The sequence below is a fragment of the Aquila chrysaetos genome, unplaced genomic scaffold (assembly GCF_900496995.4).
Source record: "Aquila chrysaetos chrysaetos unplaced genomic scaffold, bAquChr1.4, whole genome shotgun sequence".
Classification (NCBI taxonomy): domain Eukaryota; kingdom Metazoa; phylum Chordata; class Aves; order Accipitriformes; family Accipitridae; genus Aquila; species Aquila chrysaetos.
The window spans coordinates 5,638-22,474 of NW_024470347.1; the positions used below are offsets into that span (position 1 = coordinate 5,638).

The window sequence follows — 16,837 nt, forward strand, 5'->3', positions numbered from 1 at the left end:
CAAGACCGCTTCAGTTACAAATCCTGGCAGTGTTCCTCTCCACTGATTGAGCGGAGAGTTCACCAGAACACGATTGCTTACAAACTGTAGAGGAAATATATGCTAGCCGTCCGGATCTTAAAGACTTCTGTTAGAAAAATCCAGACTGGGAGTTATATACTGACGGCAGTAGTTTTGTTCGCGATGGGAAGAGACTGTCAGGATACGCAGTGACCTCCTTAGATGGCATAGTAGAGGCACGAGCCTCATCTCCCAAAACATCAGCCCAAAAGGCAGAACTAATAGCCTTAACTCGAGCATTGGAACTGAGCGAAGGGAGAAAGGTTAATATCTGGAACAGCGTCTAGTATGCTTTTGGAGTTGTACATGCCCATGGAGCCATCTGGAAAGAAAGAGGACTACTATCAGCACGAGGAACTGAAATCAAGCATGCTGCACAAATACAAGAACTATTACAGAGCATTCAAAAACTGACGGCGGTAGCAATAATGCATTGCAAAGCCCACCAAACAGGAAAACCCCCCCAGAATAGGTAATCAATTGGCAGATAAAGCTGCCAAAGAGGCTGTAGAAACAGGCATCGTGGCATTATTAGCAGAAAAAGAAATAGCTTTGCTGGAAACCCCACCTAAATATGATAGTAAAGATGCTAACTTAATAAAGGCCTCACAGGCACAAGAACAAACAGATGGGTGGGGCTGTCACACCCACAGGGCAATAATAATCCCATCCTCATTAATGAGAGAAATTGCTAAATGAGAACATAATAAAGAACATTGGGGAACTGAAAAGTTAGTAAAACATCTTCAGAAGATAGTTATAAGCCGAGCAATGACAGAAATTATCCTATCCATCATGGAAAAAATATGAAATTTGTTGTAAAAATAACCCAAATACCAGTAATTAATTTTGGGGGTTACAAAAGGAGGAAATTCCCCAGGAGACTATTGGCAAATTGATTTTACAGAACTGCCTAGAAAAGGGGGATATAGATACATCCTTATTCTAGTTGACACTTTTACTGGATGGCCAGAGGCTTTTCCCTGTTGCACCAACAGCGCTAGAGAAGTAACTAAAATCTTGTTAAAAGAAATTATCTCGAGGTTCAGTATCCCTTAGGAATGTCCTCCGACAGAGGACCACATTTTGTTGCTGAAGTTATAAAGCAATTGAGTAAAACTTAGCCATAACATGGGCTCTCCATACCCCTTATAGGCCACAATGAAGTGGAAAAGTAGAAAGAATGAACTATACGCTTAAATTGCAGATTGGGAAAATATGTCAGGAAACATCAATGACTTGGATACAAGCGCTACCTTTAGCGCTGTTAAGAATTAGAATACAACCTCGTGGTAAAAACCAGCTTGAGCCCTTACGAGTTACTTTATGGAAGGCCTTACCAGGCCCCACATATACTAGGAACAATTCACATTAAAGGGGAAATGGACTTGAATAATTACTTCATGTCCTTGGGAAAGACTTTACAGGAATTGCAAAAGTACGTGACGACAAGCAGGCCCTTGGAACTGGATACACCAGCCCATCCATTTCAACCTGGAGGCTGGGTCTACCTCAAGTCGTGGAATTTGGAGCCGCTAACTGAGAAGTGGAAGGGCCCATTCCAGGTACTCCTGACTACTTATACAGCTGTCAAGGTCCAAGGGAAAAGCCCGTGGATTCATCATTCCAAGATTAAAAGGGCTCCAACCTCGTGGACAGCTGAACAAGAGTCTCCCCTTAAACTGAAATTGAAAAAGTTATGACTGATTTTTAGGATTTGTTTGTAACAATTATGGTAGCAATGAGTCAAGTGTGCCAGATATCATCTTGGGATCAGAACTTCCATTTAATCTTAACACAGAATATAACTCGAATACTCCGCAAAAGTGATTGTTGGATTTCTACCCAAATGCCAGCCTCTGGACAAAGCTAAGCCCGACCCTTGATAGGAGTGCCACTGCCATTGCCTCAGTTGCAACATAGGGAGGCTATGACGCATGCGCTCGCTGGCCAGGCGCGCTGCACGAGCCATAGCCACCCCTGTCTGTTGGTTCATGGGCTTTGTACACGTGGCATATTGTCATGATCCAGCAGTCACGCGCTGACCATGCTCACAGATGTACTGTGCAACAGCCTGCTGCCCGTCCTCCCCCAGTATTGCTCAGCTCTCTTATCTCCGTGGTCAGCATTCCAAGCAACGGGCAAAAAACCATCCGTTTTCTGTGCCGACTGCATTTTTCTCGGCTATCTACTTCTCCCCCAGGGTTCATCCGTGGACCAAAATTCCATCATTTAACCCCTCCGTATACAAACCCGTTCGGTAGTAACTAGCTGTAAGGGGCCTTTAAGTAAAATGTATATGGCAATCGTTGGGCTCACAGGAAAGCAAGCTTTTAGGCCATTTAAAAAACCTATGGAATGTAGAATTGGAAATCGGCTTTGACTCCTGAATTTCTATATATAGTGCCAGAACGCTCCCTCCCATCTTTGGGACGAGATCTCGTGTGTAAACTGAAAGCACAACTAACATTTTTTGATAAGTCTATTCAGCTACGCATGCCTGAAGAGACAGCACGGAGAACTCAGTTGTGTCTATTGACTGAAAAGAAACAAGAAGAGACCAGAATCCCAGAGGAAATTTTGGATGCTGTAATACTTCTGGCATGGGCTTCCAAGAAACCTGGATGAGCCAAGAACGCTGCTCTGGCAAAAGTCAAATTAAACCCAGGAGCCCAACCGGTAAGAAAGAAACAATCGAGGGGATTTTTTTTGGAATGGCTGGATGGCGCTGGCTATGGATTCCTAATTTTGGACTGATTGCTGAACAGTTATACGCTGCTGTAAAAGGACCTGAGGGAATCTTGGAATGGACAGCAGACTGGTGTACAAGTTCTGATGGAATTAAAAGAAAGTTGATGGAAGCTCCCACTTTGGGACTACCAAATTTAAGAAAACCCTTTGAATTATATGTACATGAGAGACAGCAGGTGGCTCTGGGAGTATTAACACAGAAATTGGGGAATGAAAAGAGACCAGTGGGATACTTTTCCAAACAATTGGATGAGATCAGCAAAGGTTGGCCCACCTGCCTGAGGGCAGTAGCGGCGACTATAAGCTTGATTGAGGAGTCTCGAAAACTGGCACTGGGCCAACCAGTTACCGTGTTTGTACCTCACGCTGTATCATCCCTCCTTGACAATAAGGGGCATCACTGGATCTCCTCAAGTAGATTAGCAAAATATCAAGCTGTGTTTACTGGAAAAAGATGATGTCACACTTTCTTTGATCTCTACTTTGAATCCTGCCACCTTGCTCCCAATCTCAGAATCTGATGAATTACAACATGATTGTCTAACCACTATTGAACAAGTGTATTCCAGCAGACCACACCTCCAGGATGAACCCCTGCCTGATGCGGCAGTAGAGCTCTTCACTGATGGCAGCAGCTATATGCTGGAAGGAAAACGAAGAGCTGGATACGCAGTGGTAACAAATGCCCACCTCTAGAGACTAAGGCACTGCCTAGCAACACATCTGCTCAAAAGGCTGAATTGATAGCATTGGTGCGAGCTCTAGAACTAAGTCATGGAAAAAGAGTAAATAGATATATATACAGATTCTAAATATGCATTTGGGGTGGTGCATGCAATTTGGGGGCAATTTGGAAGGAAAGAGGACTGTTAAACTCACAGGGAACTCCAATAAAATATGGGACTGAAGTTATGAGACTGCTGCAAGCGGTTCTCTTACCAAAGGTTGCAATAATGCATTGCAAAGCCCACCAAAAAGGAAATAGTGAAATTATAAAAGGAAATTGGAAGGCTGATTGTCTTGCTAAAAAGGCAGCTCTAAAGGAGCCAAAATTTGAAGCAGCTTTAATTCCAGGGCCTCGTTTAGAATTATCACCACCAAAATGTACTGAGAAGGAAGATTAATTAGCAGAACAGACAGACTGCTCCAAAAATGGACAAGGTTGGTGGATAACACCATTAACGCCATTATGGGTTCCTGAAAGAATGATGGAAACTTTGCTCAAGAGATTACATCAGGAGATGCATACAGGAGAAGACGCATTGACAATAACTGCAAAAAGAAATTTTTTTGGACCAAAGATACAAAGGGTAACAGACATGGTAGTAAAAAAAGTGTACCATCTGCTGTGCTAATAATCCAAAAATTGGGAAAAAGGTTATAGGAGGAATTGTGAAACAAGGAATAACTCCTGGGGAATGCTGGCAAATAGATTTTTCAGAGCTACCTAGGTATAACCAATATAAATATTTATTGATATTGCTAGATACCTTTTCTGGCTGGCCAGAGGCTTTCCCTTGCCGTACCAACAAAGAGCTAGAGAGGTAATTAGAATCTTATTGAAGGAAATAATACCCCGATTTGGTATTCCAGAAGGAATCTCCTCTGATAATGGGCCTCATTTTATTGCAGAAGTCATGCAAGGGATTTCTAAATTTTTACAGATTAAGTGGGAATTACACACTCCTTGGAGGCCACAATCAAGTGGGAAGCTAGAAAGAATGAATCAAACTCTTAAAAGGCAACTTGCTAAACTGTGTCAAGAAAACACACCTTAAATGGGTAGAAATTTTACCTACAGCTCTTTTTACGAATTCGAGTAACTCCTAGGGTCAAAGAGAAAGTAAGTCCTTTTAAGGTTGTTCATGGGAAAGCATATCCCATGAATCTTTCTAACATCACAGGAGACCAAACGCATATAAAAGGGCAGGCTGATGTTAAAGAGTATTTGATTTCTCTTTCGCATACTTTATCTTCACTACACAGGTATCTAAATCAGAAGGTCTCTCTCCTGTTGGATTAAGGCAGAAAGGACCTTACACCATGTTACTTGAAAACCTATACTGCAGCCAAAGTAGAAGGAATGGACGCCTGGATTCATTACACGCGAAGTGAAAAGAGCACCAGAACCAGATGAGGAAAAGTGGACAGCCACAGACTGGGAAACTCAAATTTCAGCTAATCTGAGACCATTGAACTTTGAGAGAATGAAGAACCTGAATATTATAATATCCCATTTGGTACTAGCAGTAGGTCAAGAGAATTTGGTTTTAGAGCTTATCCAGGCCTTTGGGCAAATCCAGAATGTTAGTGTAACCGCTTGTCTCCCTCCATCTATCTGAGTTAGCAGACAATCCTTTATATTGGGGAATATTACCTTCGGACTTAGAAAAAAGTTTTTCTAAGAAAGAAAAAGAACAACAATGGAAATAGGGTGGTTAAATAAAATATTACACGGAACAGGATCCTCCCTCACTGGATGGCTGGCAAACCTAATTTAAACTTTGATCACCGTTGTCATTATTACAATCATACTTTGTGTTGTTTTAAGTTCTATCAAGAGACTGGTTTTACAAGCCCCGGCTAGAGCATATATAACGATAAAATGAAGTAGTGAGACTTATGAGACTCATATAAAGAGTTCTCATAGTCTCAAAGGGGGGAAATGATGTACTTAAGCCACATGAAAAAGGCCACAAAGGTCTTGTGAAACAAGATCCCCTTTGTATAACCAATGCATGCCTTGCTAACAACTGTGCCCCTGAAGAAGAACTAAAAGACTGATAAGAGGGGAACATCCTACCCCAGGAGGCGCTGAAAAGTTGAATAATTGCTAATAGGCATGAAGTCAGAAAAATCTTCGAAAACTGGAGGAAAGGTAAAGGTGGCAGGGGGAGATCATGACCACCAACTCAATTCCACACCAAAAAGACTTACCCCCCCCACCCTCCTTGAGCATGCGCTGTAGAAGAAAAGAACACTGCACCTTTAATTCCAAGCAGGGAAACTTTAGCCCAATAGAAACTGTGCTAGATAAGCGACTCCCAGTAATAGTTTTGGCAAGAACTTTCGAAATCGAATATGTATAACTGAACTGTATAAATTGCTTGCCCGTTTAGGCATGAGGGGTGCTAGCGTTGCAGATTACCACCTAGCCCCCATCTTTGCGTAAACATGAATTGGAATAAAATACCTCTGCTCTGTGTCTATATTGGCATTTTGCACACCGGGTAAACGACCCCACTTTTGGGACAACAGTGGGGCAGGCAAAGCACCGCATCCCGCAGGCCGAGGGGCTCAGGCACCCACGTCGCTGCCGGAGGGTTGCCGGCAAGAGGTTTGGCATCTGGAGAGGGGCTGCTGGGCCCGGGTGCCCAGGCACCCACCCCACTCCCCCAGCCGCAGCCACGGGTGCTCTCAGGGCTGGAGCAGAGGCCGTAGAAGCTGCCTGTCCCGAGCGGAGGGAGGACTTTGCTGGCGAGGAGCAAGCCAGCGAAGGCGTTGCCGAAACCGCTGGGCTTGAAGTTGCTGCCGGGCCAGGAGGGTGCCGAGGGGTCCTTGTGCAGGAGGAGGGGGTGGCAATGCCCGGGCACCGTTCAACTCCGGGGAGCTGCAGAGCAGGGAGTCCCCGAGGCCGTCGGGGAAGGTCGCGGCCTTCGTCGCCTGCGCTTTCCAACCCGGCTGGTCCACCAGCTCCTCCGCCACCTCCCTCTCGGCCCCGGGTGTCTTCTTGGAGCCCTTCCCGCAGAGCCGGACCACCCTGATGCTCTCGCCACGCGGACAGCTCTGGCGGCCGAGGTCCTCAAGGCTCCTCAAGGCTGAAGCGCTCCCCAGGCTCTTGTACTGCACCAGCGCGCAGTGCTTGCCCAGCAGCTCGGGGGAGTCTGACGTGTATTTCCGCACATCTGAGGGCAGCTTGCGGCCCGGCCGCAGGATGCGGATGGAGGCGATGGTGCCGAAGGGGCTGAACATCCTCGTGATGGTCTTGAGGAAATTCTTCTGGAGCAGCAGCAGCATGTCCTGCTCCAGGGGCAGCAGCTCCCAGGCCAGCAGCAGTTTGCTGGGGGGGATGCTCAGCTGGGACTCGGGGATGGGGACCCATGATACCGAAAAGCCAGTCGAAGAAACTCTCCAAGACTCATTTTGGAGTTTTAGAAAGTAGGCATTCTTTATTGCAGCGCTGGATGCACGGGCGATAGTTCCACCTAGCGTGCATGCCACAGCTTCAGCACAAACAGCTTATATGGAGTAACTAATTACATATTAATCAGATTAGTATACATATACATAAAAATTATTGTAACTGAGTATCATAGTACTGCCTACATCTGATCATGCACAATGGATCTTCATTTGAGTCGAAGGGCTGCTTTTGCGACCACCGATCCATTTGAAATTCTGTTGGCTGACCTTCAAGTCTTGTTCGTCATCCTTGTTCTTTGATCTTGGAGCTTAACATGGTTTCAGTCCTATATGGTCAGTTTCAATATTAATCTTATCTAAAGTACAGGAACATCCAGTCACAAGAGCAAAGAACTGTAAAACTTATGAGTAACTACCTCTACTAGTTAATTACTTGGCTACACTTCTGTCTATTTTTTCAATCATAGTGTTAGCATAAGATTTCTAATAATTATTTACCAAATCTCACTTTTACAGTCATCTAGCAGCAAAGCAGTTTCCGTGGCTGGAACAAAATATTAAAACCAAAAAATATTTAGACATACCATACAGAATGTATGGACATATGCTATCACCCACCGCCTCACTGTGGTGCCCTCCTCGTTCACCTCCAGCAGCTCTGAGAACTGCAGGGTGTAGAGCATCAGCCCACCAGTCATGCGTCAGGTATTTCACCTGAGGGAAAGAGGGGGCCACTGCGTCACTGTGAGTCTCCCCAGGCAGGGACCACCCTAAACCCATCATCAAGGCAGGCTGCAACCCCATCAACCTGAGGTCATGGCAAGGCAATATCCCCCATTCAGGATTTGTCAGAGAAGGTGCCCTGTGCTCCCGGACCATGGCAAGAAGACACAGCTTCCCTGTACATCACACCACCAGTGCTTCCCTGAAGTTTTTAGTTCAGGGATGATCTCTCCCAGAGCAGCCTGGGGGAACCACGGGCAGAAGAGGTGAACCCAGCCCTGGGGCTGGGGTTTGAGGACTGCTCACCGCTTCCCCAGCCACCCTCCCGGGCTGGAGAACTGCTGCAGCACATTGAAGGCAGAGAGCAGGGCCCAGCTCTGCACCACCAGCGCTTTGCCGGGACACAGACAGCCTGAGCAGAGCCTGGACCTCCTCGTACACCTCACCGCAGACAGCCAGAGCACACCCAGGCACCCTCCACGTGGAGGCCACTTCCCACCCCGGCTGGCCGACGCAACGGGCTGCCCACCTTCTTCAAGGACGTCAGCAGTTTGATGCTGACAAAGCCCATCTTGTTCTCCTGGACATGTTTCAGGAGGAAAGCATCCTTGGCCAGGTTCTCGTCAGAGAGGTAGAATTCCACCTGGGACACAACCCTCCTGACCAGCTGCAGGTCAGGCATGGAGTAGCTGCAGTCCAAGAGATCGGCCCCCAGAACATCGCTCGCATCGCAGAAGCTCCCGCCAAAGCAGCAGGGACACGGGTGTGACTTGGTGGCCTTTGGGATGTGCAGCACTGCCCGGTCCCAGCCACAGCGGTGCAGATGGCAGAGTGTTGAGGAGCGGGGTGGCTCAGCTGCGCCCTGAATCTAAATAAGTTTTATGGTTTTCAGAAGCGCGGTTGCTTTCACGCCCCCAGCATCGGTCCCTGCCACAAGTTACGCAGCGGCTGGCCTTGCACAATCTTGCAGCCAGAGGTGCCTCACGAACAGAGCGCAATTTCTTTAATTAACAGGATACAGGCCAGGACAGATCTTTGGCCTCCGGTTCACGGCAGTTGTCCCGACTCCCCCAGGCCACACACTGTTCACACAGCGGGAGCGAGAGGCCTGTGCTCCTACCAGGGTGTCCTTGGTAGTGCCAAATCCTCCAAGTACGAGGAGGGGATGTACTCACCCGGTCCCTGGGGTCCTCTAGAGCACAAACAGCCCCAGCATCTCATCATCGGATGTTGTGCAGAATCCAGTCCTTTTCTGGGAGCATGCGGCGGCGGGTGCTGTCTCCTCCTGGGTGTCACGCACCCAGGGAAAGCGTCGCCCCCTCCGAGGGGGATCCAGAGCTGCTGCTTTTCCCATCAGGAGACTAAAAGACCTGGCAGCACTGCTTGAGCCAGGGCTGGGGGAAAGCAGGCCACCGAGCGACACCGCGTGACCTTCCTTCGCGCCCTCGAGGTCCTTTTTCCTATTTCGGCATCACTCCAGTCAACGCAGCAAACAGAAGCATGGGCGATAGTCACAAACGCATTTGCCATCTGGCGCAAGGAGGCTGCGGGTGCAGCTGCAGCTTGGTCCCCACTCGGCTCGGCTGAATCAACTTGTTCTTTTTCCCCCACCTGAAAAATACTGTTGAAAACAAAGAGTATTTGCACCCACAGACCCACAGCCGCCTGTAGGCCCCGGGGGCACCCCAGACTCCCTTAACCCTTTCCCTCCCCAGGAGGAGCTGGGGAGGCTCTTGGGGGTGGGGCGGAACACAGGGAGCCCCCGCATTCCTTCCGGGGAGACGCCAAAGAGTCCTTAGCAGCCAACAGCCAGAAGGGACCATGGCGCGGCCACCAATGCAGCTCCCACTGCCTGGGCCCTGGGGCCCCCCGGCGCCCCAGCTTTTCCAGCCATTTGGGCTCCCCGGAACCTTCTACCCTCGAGGTAGGGACCGACCCCAACCCCTGCAGCCCCGGGACGCTCTTGGGGGCAAGAGCGGAGGTGACCGCCGGCCATCGCTCCTGTCTCTCTCTCTCTCTCTCTCAGGCTCAGCCAACCTGTGCCATCTGCCCGCGCAGGAGCAGCCCTTCCCTGCAGCCTGGGCACCCCTGGCAGGGGGGACACCCCAGGCCCCCCAGGCACCACCAGCAGGTATGGCACCCCAGTCTGCCCTGGCACCTTCGCCATCCCCATCACACCCGTCCCCCCGGCACTTTTCACCAGGGGGTTCAGCAAGCCCCGGTGAGCATCCTTGCCCTCGCCTGGGTGACGCGTGCCCAGGAAAGCCGCTCTGCAGAGAATTCCCCAAATATTTGGGGCCATCTCTCCCGTTTCACCTCCTAGAAGGGAGTCTCCTCCCCGATTTGCAACCCCGTCCCACCGGCACAGCAGCTCACCCTGTAGGGATCGCCCCGGCCACAAGCTCCCCACGCCCCTGGCCCAGAGCTGGGGGATGTCGGCCATCGGGGCCGGCTCGGCGGGTGCCCCTGGAGAGTCCCCCCGGCCCAGCACGGCTCCCCCTCACCCACACAGGTCTGCAGAGGGCTCCATGTGGCTGCCTCTTCGACCCCCGGGTCTTCCGCATCCAGTGGACAACCACCGACCTGCCTCCACCGGCCACCGCCACGCTCGGCCAAGGCGCCGCTTCTCTGCCGGCTGCTGCCCTGTGGGGTCCCGGGGGCTGCGGGGCCCCCCTGGCCTGGGCAGCCCCAGGGACCCCCCAGGGCCAACCACAATACCTTGCACCCTACGAAAATAAGAGGAGTGGGGTGGCCCCAGCCCCTCTCGAGCTGCCAGTGTCCATCCCCAGCTACGAGGACATCGAGGGGCCGCTGGCCAAGACCAACACCTGCGGCATGGCCACCCCTGCGGGGGCACCCCCAGGCAGCGACGTCCCCCCCGGCCCCTGCGCTGACCCCCACAACCAAGCCCTTGGGGAGCCCGTAGGTGAACTTTCTCAGGCAGCGCCTGAGAAAGTGGCTCTCCAAGAGGCCCTAGTGCTCTTGGATTGCTCCCTGGATGGGGTGGGGGTCAGCCAGGATGCTCCCAGCAGGAGCTCCATGCCCGAGGATGCTGGTGGCACCGGCGCAGCCACCCCCGACCGCGACTTCAGCTCGCTCTCGCTGCCTGAGGAGCTGCTCACCCCTGACTACTGCATCCCCGAGCTCAGCGACATCATGCTGAGCCTCAAAATATCCAACGTCATCGGGATGGAGCCCCAGGAGGAGCCGTGGGAGGATGCCGGGATGGACCTGCCACCATCCCCGCCTGCCGTGGCAGACAAGCCGAGGAAGAGGCAGGCGCAGAGCTCCTTGCCAATGCCACCCAGCAAGCGCAGGGCTCTCGCAGCCAACATGGGGGTGTGAGGGGGGGGGCGGGGATTAGACAGGGATGAGATGGATGGAGATGGGGGGAGTGGGGGGTGGGAGAGGAGGGGGGGTATTTGTTGAAGGGGGGGCCGGGGAGGGGGGGTAGGGAGGGGTTAGACCAGCTTGCATGGGACCTTTTCTCTTGTCTTTTCAATTAAAAGCTGCTTCTCCAGAACCGCTCCGTGCCTGTGTGGGAGGGGGAGGGAGCGCAGGGGGCACCGGGAAAGAGCATCCACGAGGTGCAAAAGCCCCACTGAGCCCCAAATCCGAGCCGGCGAGCCCCGAGGGGAACCGAGCCACCCCCCACGGCCGAGTCACCACCAGCGGGGCAGGCAACGGTGGGGCGGGACGCGGACGACTCCCCTCTCCCCTTCCGCAGGGGAAGCAGCCCTTTGGTGGGGAAGCCAGGGCAGACAGGTCCCTGCAGGACTCACGGACGCGGCCCCACGCAGAAAGCATCACGGAGCCCCTGGGACAAGGACAGACCTTGGGGGCCGGGAGGGACACGGACACACACGACAACAAGGGCTGCAAGGCCTTCGCCTTGAACACCACCAGCGTCCCCTCCAGCGGGGACAGGGCTCGGTGCAAAGCCCTTCAAAGCCTCAAGACCATCACAGCCTTCCTCGGGTCCCACCGACCTCAGCCCCGGAGAGCCCAGCTTTGCCTCACTGACACAGCAAAATCACCCCAAGAATGGCGAGGGAGGGAGCTGCAGGCCAGGCAGGGACCCTCCTCCCCTTGTCTGGCTGCACCTTGGGCAGCCGCAAGACCGGGAAGTGGTAGCGGGGGGAGCGGAAATCAGAAGGGAAAAAAAAAATCCAACCCCCCAAAAAACCCCAGATCACTGCACCGGCCAGAAAGTGCCTGGAAACTTCATCTCTCTTTGTTGCCCATTTCCCAGGCGAGCTCCACAACCCGGGAGCAACGCAGCCAACGGCACCTTCAAGAAGCAGCCTCACCTTTCCGGGTCTGGCTTGCAGAAGGTGCAGGGTGAGGTCCCCGTCGGGGCGGTCCCCCAGCACCGGGGGGGGTCGGGGGGGGCCGAGCCCCTTCCTTCGGGCAGTCCCAGTGGTGCCGCTGGGGCGGCGGGAGCCGCTCTGGACCCCGGGCAGGCGCAGTGCCGTCGGCGACAGCACGGCGCAGCTCCCGGTGCCGCTGCTGCTCAGCGTCTCGCCTCGCACGCTGACTCGCCCCAAGCATTGTCCTTCCCCAAAACCGTCCCCTGGAGCAGCTGCACCGCCACCTCCCGCAGCTCTCGGAGGCCACAGAGGGTTATTCTGCTCAAGAGGAGGAGGAAAAACGGAAGAAAAGAAAAAGCCCCAAACCCAAACCTAAAGGAGCCTCAGCGCCGGAGGACGAGCTCTCCTCTCCCAGAGCAGCCTGGGGGAACCACGGGCAGAAGAGGTGAACCCAGCCCTGGGGCTGGGGTTTGAGGACTGCTCACCGCTTCCCCAGCCACCCTCCCTGGCTGGAGAACTGCTGCAGCACATTGAAGGCAGAGAGCAGGGCCCAGCTCTGCACCACCAGCGCTTTGCCGGGACACAGACAGCCTGAGCAGAGCCTGGACCTCCTCGTACACCTCACCGCAGACAGCCAGAGCACACCCAGGCACCCTCCACGTGGAGGCCACTTCCCACCCCGGCTGGCCGACGCAACGGGCTGCCCACCTTCTTCAAGGACGTCAGCAGTTTGATGCTGACAAAGCCCATCTTGTTCTTCTGGACATGTTTCAGGAGGAAAGCATCCTTGGCCAGGTTCTCGTCAGAGAGGTAGAATTCCACCTGGGACACAACCCTCCTGACCAGCTGCAGGTCAGGGATGGAGTAGCCGCAGTCCAAGAGATCGGCTCCCAGAACATCGCTCGCATCGCAGAAGCTCCCGGCAAAGCAGCAGGGACATGGGTGTGACTTGGTGGCCTTTGGGATGTGCAGCACTGCCCGGTCCCAGCCACAGCGGTGCACATGGCAGAGTGTCGAGGAGCGGGGTTGCTCAGCTGTGCTCTGAAATGTAAATGAAGTTTTATGTTTTCAGAAGCGCGGTTGCTTTCACGCCCCCAGCATCGGTCCCTGCCACAAGTTACGCAGCGGCTGGCCTTGCACAATCTTGCAGCCAGAGGTGCCTCACGAACAGAGCGCAATTTCTTTAATGAACAGGATACAGGCCAGGACAGATCTTTGGCCTCCGGTTCACGGCAGTTGTCCCGACTCCCCCAGGCCACACACTGTTCACACAGCGGGAGCGAGAGGCCTGTGTTCCTACCAGGGTGTCCTTGGTAGTGCCAAATCCTCCAAGTACGAGGAGGGGATGTACTCACCCGGTCCCTGGGGTCCTCTAGAGCACAAACAGCCCCAGCATCTCATCACCGGATGTTGTGCAGAATCCAGTCCTTTTCTGGGAGCATGCGGCGGCGGGTGCTGTCTCCTCCTGGGTGTCACGCACCCAGGGAAAGCGTCGCCCCCTCCGAGGGGGATCGAGAGCTGCTGCTTTGCCCATCAGGAGACTAAAAGACCTGGCAGCACTGCTTGAGCCAGGGCTGGGGGAAAGCAGGCCACCGAGCGACACCGCGTGACCTTCCTTCGCGCCCTCGAGGTCCTTTTTCCTATTTCGGCATCACTCCAGTCAACGCAGCAAACAGAAGCATGGGCGATAGTCACAAACGCATTTGCCATCTGGCGCAAGGAGGCTGCGGGTGCAGCTGCAGCTTGGTCCCCACTCGGCTCGGCTGAATCAACTTGTTCTTTTTCCCCCACCTGAAAAATACTATTGAAAACAAAGAGTATTTGCACCCACAGACCCACAGCCGCCTGTAGGCCCCGGGGGCACCCCAGACTCCCTTAACCCTTTCCCTCCCCAGGAGGGGCTGGGGAGGCTCTTGGGGGTGGGGCGGAACACAGGGAGCCCCCGCATTCCTTCCGGGGAGACGCCAAAGAGTCCTTAGCAGCCAACAGCCAGAAGGGACCATGGCGCGGCCACCAATGCAGCTCCCACTGCCTGGGCCCTGGGGCCCCCCGGCGCCCCAGCTTTTCCAGCCATTTCTGCTCCCCGGAACCTTCTACCCTCGACGTAGGGACCGATCCCAACCCCTGCAGCCCCGGGACGCTCTTGGGGGCAAGAGCGGAGGTGACCGCCGGCCATCGCTCCTGTCTCTCTCTCTCTCTCAGGCTCAGCCAACCTGTGCCATCTGCCCGCGCAGGAGCAGCCCTTCCCTGCAGCCTCGGCACCCCTGGCAGGGGGGACACCCCAGGCCCCCCAGGCACCACCAGCAGGTATGGCACCCCAGTCTGCCCTGGCACCTTCGCCATCCCCATCACACCCGTCCCCCCGGCACTTTTCACAAGGGGGTTCAGCAAGCCCCGGTGAGCATCCTTGCCCTCGCCTGGGTGACACGTGCCCAGGAAAGCCGCTCTGCAGAGAATTCCCCAAATATGTGGGGCCATCTCTCCCGTTTCACCTCCTAGAAGGGAGTCTCCTCCCCGATTTGCAGCCCCATCCCACCGGCACAGCAGCTCACCCTGTAGGGATCGCCCCGGCCACAAGCTCCCCGCGCCCCTGGCCCAGAGCTGGGGGATGTCGGCCATCGGGGCCGGCTCGGCGGGTGCCCCTGGAGAGTCCCCCCCGGCCCAGCACGGCTCCCCCTCACCCACACAGGTCTGCAGAGGGCTCCATGTGGCTGCCTCTTCGACCCCCGGGTCTTCCGCATCCAGTGGACAACCACCGACCTGCCTCCACCGGCCACCGCCACGCTCGGCCAAGGCGCCGCTTCTCTGCCGGCTGCTGCCCTGTGGGGGTCCCTGGGGCTGCGGGGGCCCCCCTGGCCTGGGCAGCCCCAGGGACCCCCCAGGGCCAACCACAATACCTTGCACCCTACGAAAATAAGAGGAGTGGGGTGGCCCCAGCCCCTCTGGAGCTGCCAGTGTCCATCCCCAGCTACGAGGACATCGAGGGGCCGTTGGCCAAGATCAACACCTGCGGCATGGCCACCCCTGCGGGGGCACCCCCAGGCAGCGACGTCCCCCCCGGCCCCTTTGCTGACCCCCACAACCAAGCCCTTGGGGAGCCCGTAGGTGAACTTGCAGCGCCTGAGAAAGTGGCTCTCCAAGAGGCCCTAGTGCTCTCTGATTGCTCCCTGGATGGGGTGGGGGTCAGCCAGGATGCTCCCAGCAGGAGCTCCATGCCCGCAGGACTGCTGGTGGCACCGGCGCAGCCACCCCCGGACCGCGACTTCAGCTCGCTCTCGCTGCCTGAGGAGCTGCTCACCCCTGACTATTGCATCCCCGAGCTCAGCGACATCATGCTGAGCCTCAAAATATCCAACGTCATCGGGATGGAGCCCCAGGAGCCGTGGGAGGATGCCGGGATGGACCTGCCACCATCCCCACCTGCCGTGGCAGACAAGCCGAGGAAGAGGCAGGCGCAGAGCTCCTTGCCAATGCCACCCAGCAAGCGCAGGGCTCTCGCAGCCAACATGGGGGTGTGAGGGGGGGGCGGGGATTAGACAGGGATGAGATGGATGGAGATGGGGGGAGTGGGGGGGTGGGAGAGGAGGGGGGGGTATTTGTTGAAGGGGGGGCCGGGGAGGGGGGGTAGGGAGGGGTTAGACCAGCTTGCATGGGACCTTTTCTCTTGTCTTTTCAATTAAAAGCTGCTTCTCCAGAACTGCTCCGTGCCTGTGTGGGAGGGGGAGGGAGCGCAGGGGGCACCGGGAAAGAGCATCCACGAGGTGCAAAAGCCCCGCTGAGCCCCAAATCCGAGCCGGCGAGCCCCGAGGGGAACCGAGCCACCCCCAGGGCCGAGTCACCACCAGCGGGGCAGGCAACGGTGGGGCGGGACGCGGACGACTCCCCTTCTCCCCTTCCGCAGGGGAAGCAGCCCTTTGGTGGGGAAGCCAGGACAGACAGGTCCCTGCAGGACTCACGGACGCGGCCCCACGCAGAAAGCAGCACGGAGCCCCTGCGACAAGGACAGACCTTGGGGGCCGGGAGGGACACGGACACACACGACAACAAGGGCTGCAAGGCCTTCGCCTTGAACACCACCAGCGTCCCCTCCAGCGGGGACAGGGCTCGGTGCAAAGCCCTTCAAAGCCTCAAGACCATCACACCCTTCCTTGGGTCCCACCGCACTCAGCCCCAGAGCCCAGCTTTGCCTCACTGACACAGCAAAATAACCCCAAATCACCCCAAGAATGGCGAGGGAGGGAGCTGCAGGCCAGGCAGGGACCCTCCTCCCCTTGTCTGGCTGCACCTTGGGCAGCCGCAAGACCGGGAAGTGGTGGGGGGGGAGTGGAAATCAGAAAGAAAAAAAAATCCAACCCCCAAAAAAACCCCAAATCACTGCACCGGCCAGAAAGTGCCTGGAAACTTCATCTCTCTTTATTGCCCATTTCCCAGGCGAGCTCCACAACCTGGGAGCAACGCAGCCAACGGCACCTTCAAGAAGCAGCCTCACCTCTCCGGGTCTGCCTTGCAGAAGGTGCAGGGTGAGGTCCCCGTCGGGGCGGTCCCCCAGCACCGGGGGGAGGGTCGGGGGGGGGGCCGAGCCCCTTCCTTCGGGCAGTCCCAGTGGTGCCGCTGGGGCGGCGGGAGCCGCTCTGGACCCCGGGCAGGCGCAGTGCCGTCGGCGACAGCACGGCGCAGCTCCCGGTGCCGCTGCTGCTCAGCGTCTCGCCTCGCACGCTGACGCGCCCCAAGCATTGTCCTTCCCCAAAACCGTCCCCTGGAGCAGCTGCACCGCCACCTCCCGCAGCTCTCGGAGGCCACAGAGGGTTATTCCTGCTCAAGAGGAGGAGGAAAAATGAAAGAAAAGAAAA

The 16,837-nt window shown here is 55.2% G+C and overlaps 1 protein-coding gene across 1 annotated transcript; it reads right to left on the minus strand.

Annotated features, from left to right (window-relative positions):
* Window positions 1–3,390: 3,390 nt before the first annotated feature.
* On the minus strand, window positions 3,391–12,999 carry LOC115337561 (the record flags this gene model as incomplete). The annotated part of the gene is given in 7 exon segments (XM_041121698.1): window positions 3,391–3,453; window positions 6,198–6,377; window positions 6,826–6,940; window positions 7,573–7,643; window positions 7,645–7,668; window positions 8,207–8,539; window positions 12,696–12,999. Coding segments are annotated over 7 exon segments (828 nt in total), but the record flags the coding sequence as incomplete, so codon positions are not given.
* Window positions 13,000–16,837: the final 3,838 nt, after the last annotated feature.